This window comes from Haplochromis burtoni, unplaced genomic scaffold (assembly GCF_018398535.1).
Source record: "Haplochromis burtoni strain Fernald_Lab_line unplaced genomic scaffold, NCSU_Asbu1 Contig_19, whole genome shotgun sequence".
In the NCBI taxonomy this organism is placed as follows: Eukaryota; Metazoa; Chordata; class Actinopteri; order Cichliformes; family Cichlidae; genus Haplochromis; species Haplochromis burtoni.
In genome coordinates, this window is record NW_024582380.1 from 3,266,022 (window position 1) to 3,272,009 (window position 5,988).

General features: G+C 37.8%; 2 protein-coding genes across 3 annotated transcripts in view; both read left to right on the top strand.

Moving 5' to 3' along the window:
* Nucleotides 1-1,443: 1,443 nt before the first annotated feature.
* atp6v0e1 (ATPase H+ transporting V0 subunit e1) lies at nucleotides 1,444-5,208 on the top strand. Of its 2 annotated transcripts, none has more exons than XM_005916422.3 (6): nucleotides 1,444-1,662; nucleotides 2,166-2,213; nucleotides 2,775-2,898; nucleotides 2,990-3,738; nucleotides 4,942-5,034; nucleotides 5,133-5,208. In XM_005916422.3, the coding sequence occupies exons 1-3, from the start codon at nucleotides 1,559-1,561 to the stop codon at nucleotides 2,866-2,868; spliced, it is 246 nt and encodes an 81-aa protein (XP_005916484.1). In that variant the 5' UTR covers nucleotides 1,444-1,558; the 3' UTR covers nucleotides 2,869-2,898; nucleotides 2,990-3,738; nucleotides 4,942-5,034; nucleotides 5,133-5,208. The 2 variants fall into 2 exon arrangements, with proteins under 2 accessions (XP_005916484.1, XP_005916485.1); XM_005916423.3 differs by having other exon boundaries at nucleotides 1,479-1,662; nucleotides 2,993-3,738.
* bnip1a (BCL2 interacting protein 1a) overlaps nucleotides 3,619-5,988 on the top strand; it is a gene marked incomplete in the record, with an annotated part of 3,899 nt that continues 1,529 nt past the window's right edge. The window contains 5 exon segments of the mRNA XM_042218490.1: nucleotides 3,619-3,721; nucleotides 4,942-5,034; nucleotides 5,133-5,224; nucleotides 5,306-5,410; nucleotides 5,807-5,925. Of these exon segments, the coding sequence (XP_042074424.1) occupies nucleotides 3,641-3,721; nucleotides 4,942-5,034; nucleotides 5,133-5,224; nucleotides 5,306-5,410; nucleotides 5,807-5,925 (490 nt within the window).

Genomic DNA, 5,988 nt, shown 5'->3' on the forward strand with positions numbered 1-5,988 from the left:
AGCTTTTAAATGGTTTCACAGTCTGGTTCAGTAGGAATCACAATTATGGGGAAGACTGCTGATCTGACAGTTGCGCAGAAAACCATAATTGACACTCTCCATAAGGAGGGAAAGCCTCAAAAGATAAGTGCAAAAGAAGTTGGATGTTCCCAAAGTTCTGTATCAATGCACATTAATAAAAAGTTATGTGGAAGGGAATGGTTTGGAAGAAAAAGGTGCACAAGCAGCAGGGATGACCAGAGCCTGGAGAGCATTGTCAGGGAAAGGTCATTCAAAAGTGTGGGGGACCTTCACAAGGAGTGGACTGAGGCTGGAGTTGGTGCATCAAGAGCCACCACAGACAGACGGATCCTGGATTTGGGCTTCAAATGTCATATGCCTCTTGTCAAGCCGCTCTTGAACAATAATGTCAGAAGTGTCTCACCTTGGCTAAAGAAAAAAAGAACTTGTCTGTTGCTCAGTGGTCCAAAGTCCTCTTTTGTAATGAGAGAAAATTTTGCATCTCATTTGGAAACCAAGGTCCCAGAGTCTGGAGGGAGAATGGAGAGACACACAATCCAGGATGCTTGAAGTCCAGTGTTAAGTTTCCACAGTCTGTGTTAATTTGGGGAGGCATGCAGGTGTTGGTCCACTGTGCTTTATTAAGTCCAGAGTCAAGGCAGCTGTTGAAGCTGAAGCTGACTTCATTTTCCAGCAGGACTTGGCACCTGCCCACACCTACAAACGTACTAAAACCTGGTTCAATAGATTCTCTATGGGGCATTGCCAAGATAAAGATGAGAGTCGTGAGACCGAACAATGCAGAACAGCTGAAGGCTGCTATTGAAGCATCCTAGTCTTCCATAACACCTCAGCTGATAGCATCCATGCCACGCTGCATTGATGCAGTAATTCATGCAAAAGGGCCCAAACCAAGTACTGAGTACATATGCATGATTATACTTTTCAGAGGTCTGACATTTCTCTATTTAAAATCCTTATTTTATTGGTTTCATGCAATATTCAAATTTTCTGAGCTTTTGAATTTAGGTTTTTCATAATCTGTAAGCCACGATCAACAAAATTGTAATAAATAAAGGCTTGAAATATCTAAAAGGTGAACCTATATTAGTTTCACCTTTTAAGTAGAATTGCTGAAATAAATGAACTTGTGCACGATATTCTATTTTTTTTTTCGAGTTTCACCTGTATAACAATGTGTAATATTCATATACTATTTTTCACGTTAATGAGAGAAATGTAGTAGAAATAAACATAAATATGGCACAGTTTGTCTTCCAGTTTGTCCGCTTCATTTTGTGCATATGGAATATAACCACAAATAAAAGTTGGGTTAAAACGCAAATACTTTTCGCCATTTATTTAATTTAAGAATTAATGAAAACGTTTCACAACACAAGCACTTTGAAATTTGCAGTGCAGTCCCTCCACTTCCTCTTTCTCTGGTTCACAGTCATGTGATACGTGTTGCCTTCTGCGTGTCGTCGTCGGCTGGGCAGCATACATTTAGTTGAAAGTTTATACCTCTGAAGTCTTGTGTTTTTAGACTAAACTCACAATGGCAATAACTTCGTTTGCGATCGCGATTTCCGTGATGACTGTGTTCTGGGGTATTGTTGGAGGAATTGTGCCTTGGTTTATCCCCAAAGGACCAAACAGAGGGTAAGTTGGTTAGCTTAGCTCTGGCTGGCTATAAGGAGTTTACGGAAGGTTTTTATGTCAACGTTGTATTATTTTCTTAGTTTTTATACAAACAGGTGAAGTGTGCGTGAGCTAAATTTACTGTTGGCGTTTTGTAAAGCTGTTTATTACACTTACATATCACCTTTAAACCCTGTTAGCTACTCTAGTTACTAAAACTTAAGAGTTAGCTAACTAAAGCTAATTTTACTCTGGCTTCGTGCTAAAGTTCCTCACACCCCTTGGCAGTGAATCCTGCTCTTGTATTTCAGTACATAATACGACCATTAATGTATTCTATTTTTGGAAAAAAAAATGCCAAAGTCAGTACAACTTCCTTTATTTGTCTGATTTTCAGTTGCATCACGAGATCCAGCTCGTGAATGTGGATGAATGGCTTGATGTGTTTTAAATCCAAAAACTCGCAGACATTAAATATTAGATGTGCTGTTTATATATTTAAAATGTATATTATTTCCCCACAGTGTGATAGTGACGATGCTGGTGCTAACTGCAGTCTGCTGTTACCTTTTGTAAGTATTCACCATCCGGATTCCTTTTTTTTTTTTTTTCCTTTTTCCACAGACAGGCACACACACACAGTGGTACTATATATATCTAAAAACAATAGAGGAAGCCTGCAATGAATCAGGCCTATAATATAAATGGCTGAAGTGAGCAGTCAGTTAAATATAAGAGAACTATCTTCTTGATAGGTGATTAATGCATTTGGATAATTACAAATTGGTCCACTTCTATTGCTCCAAGTTAATTGATGCATGTTGCTTGAAAATAAAGCAGACTATGCGTATCTTATTTAAGTCATAAATTATTTACATTCACAGTTTTGAATGCATCTGGTGTTTTGTTGCATGCTGGCAGACAAAAGGGGGCAGTATAGTCACAGTAGTGTTGCAGCCATGTGAGGTTAATCTCCCAAATGCCCCCCAAGCTTGATGCTGTTATAATAAACCCAGGAGCTGGTTGCAGTGTTGTGACAAACTGTGGTGTTCATTCAAGATGACATTTTTATTAGAGAATATGATGTGAGTGTTTTGTTTGTGATCTTGATGGTGTCCTCTCTGTTCACCCAGCTGGTTGATAGCCATTCTGGCCCAGTTGAACCCGCTGTTTGGGCCTAGCCTGTCCACTGATGTTATTTGGTACCTGCGCTATCACTGGCCTTAATTTGCCTTTCTGGGGCTCCCAACCCTTAAGGTAAGCTTAAGACTATACCTACATGCTACTTTTACGTAATATATTAATACTTGGATGCCTCCCGTCTAATGTTGTGTTATTATTCTCTCAGCAGCAGGATGACCTTGCAGTGCTGCACACCAGTGGATGTTTGCCATTGCAGAGATCAGTTGTCCCCAATTGCCTTAAAACTCTGAACCCTGTATGATTATTGAGTGGCACCAGTGCCTTGTGTATATAATGACTCCCAAAGGGCTGTGAGATCTGTGTGGATGTGCTGTGACTTAAATTAAAGTAACATTTCCTTGTTGCAGTTTTGTTTATATATTATGTACATTGTGTTCAACAATATTGTTAGCATGGATAGCAGTTGTTGTGTGAGTGTGTGTGTGTGTATGTGTGAAGTTTGTGTCAGCTGGTTCATCAGATAATTAATAAATTAATAAACAAATCATTCATCCATAATTGTTTGTAATTATATATATTTTTTCAAATATAAAAGTGTTCCTTTCTACATAATTATGTTGAAAGTCATTTACACATTAAACACATTTGTCACTAAAATATTTTCATAGGGCATAGAAAATGCTGTTGTTTTTTTGTAGTTTATCTGAAAAAAATGACCCCATAAAACATTTTTCATGCAGTCATTATTGATAACGACGTTTTTTGCGTAACAAAACACGTCAAACAGCGACGTTGACGTACGGACTTCAAATTGGCCTCTTTGCTTTCCGTAGCTCCAGCCGGCTACGTTGGCAACATGGCGTCGTCAGATGTCCACGTCCGAATATGCGAACAAGAAATACTCAAATATGACTTGGAAATTAAAGCTCTCATCCAGGTGCGAATATTTCTTTGGTAAGACTGCTTAGTGCTGCGACGGGACACGTTATTTTTTGAGCGTGTCACATAGCGGAGTTGTATTAACTTGGCCTGATTTTATGAGGTGTAGCGACCGTCTCCGAAAGCCTGCACCGGAACATTTTCTATCAAAGTTACAAAGAGGCTGTAAAAAAAGAATATTTTCAGCCAAGATTTTATGAACAAGATGTTGTAATAATAATGTAGATAACCAGCCGGTGTTGTGTTGGGCTAACTAGTGATTTCCGGTATATACCTAATGAGAATCCTCCCAAAACAGGTCACTTCTTTATTTTAACCCCTTCATAAATCCCGTTGACTGCAGCCCGTTTACATTATAAGCAAAACGAATACTTGCCATAAAAACACATCTGAGATCACTTTTTGGTACATCACCTGTATTTAAACTGTTTAAAATAACTTAAAGCTCTAGTGTTAAATATTTCTATCTTAAAGCTAATAGAAAACTATTTAGATTCAGAAAATTGAGATTGAGATTAAACAGCTCCTTTTTGTAGGAGAGATGTGGCCAAGAGACTAAGAAATATTTGCAATGTTTCTTATTTCTTTATTCTCTATATTTTTAAGTCCTGTTGACTACAACCTGTTTATCGGTGTAAAAAAAAAAAAATCTTTCTGGCAGCAGGTATTTAGATGTTTTCATTTAAACGAAGGATTAATGTAACCTATGGACCTAAATAAAAATCTACCTTCGTTAATCTTTTTCAAGTAGTCAATGGACAGAAAAGCAATTCAATAAAAGGCGCGCTGGAAAATCAAGCATTATTTTCCAAACATGTACCGGATCAAGTGTCTCACTTCTGCAACACTAGTAAGCACAAGGCAGTGTAGGACCATATTTGGTAGAAACTATTCATATTTTAAAATGATTTTAGAGCATATTTAAATATAAATGGGTAAGTTAAACTCTATTTTGCAAAACTTGTCAAAAAATATTAGAAAGCTGGTTAATTTGGGGGGAAGTGTCGATAAATAAATACATTAAAAAAATCCGCTTTGCAGGAAAAAGTGAAAATAGTTAAAAGGTGAGGAGGAGGTCTAAAACAGTGCGAATTCCACAGTTCAGCTTGAGAAAGCAGTGTTAATATGCAGAACAGCTGTCGTTTCAACATGTGAACAGTAACAGCAGTGTAGCAATGAAATGTCATGACTTTTATCCTTGGTTCAACATTTTACCAGGATATCAGTGAGTGCACAGGCCCTCAAAGCAAGCTGACAGAATTAAATGGAGAAGTGAAAAAGAACTTCCTCAGCTTAAGACTACGGATTCAGGTGAGAGATTTTTCCCAATTAATAGGCTGTGCATCGGTTGCTTGAACTTTTTTTTCTTTTAATTGTAAGCCCTTGTGGTTGTTTTGCTTCCATGTTAGGACTTTGAGCAGATGGCAATGGAGCAGGACAAAGAGTCAGACAAGCAGGCCTTGATGACTCAGGTAGAAGGCCACAGAAAACAGATGCTCAGGTAATGCCTTTAGCCCACTTTAACACTTTAAAAGTCTACTTAATAAAAGCTTATTCATTTTCTTTTTTGTATTTTTTGCAGTAACCAGACAACCTGGAGGAAAGCCAACCTGGCCAGCAAACTTACAATCGACAACATGGAAAAGCAGGCCCTTCTTAATGGAGCTGATGATTCTGTGAGACAGAGGTGAGCTGAAGATTGTCCTAATATTTAAAGACCACTAAATCTCAGCTTTGCACTTAAGCAACGTTTGCTTAAATGCAAAGAAAAAAGACTATTGGGGAGCGTGCTTTTTCTTTACGTGCCCCATTTTTGTGGCACAATCTCCCTCAAGATATTAGGCAGGCATGCTCGGTGGAGGTTTTTAAAGCTAAGTTGAAGACCCACTTGTTCACCCTATCCTACATGTCTTAATTCTATGCCATTTAGTTTTAAATTTGTTTATTGTTTTTAACTTTTATTATGTTTTTAACTTGTTATTGTATTTTTAACTTGTATTGCTGTGTATCGCTAAAAATATTATTATTATTATTATTATTATTATGTGATGCATTCTGTTTGCATGCATTCTTTTTAAATCAGGAAGATGACCAAAGAGGGTCTGGCCCAGACCACCAGCGACATCACCGAAAATCTTATGAGCATCAGCCGAATGATGGCCCAGCAAGTTCAGCAGAGCGAGGAGACCATAACGTCACTAGGTTGGTGAATGAACAGTATCCTGTTGTTTTGATATACTTGTTTAATTTTAATTGGCATTAAAG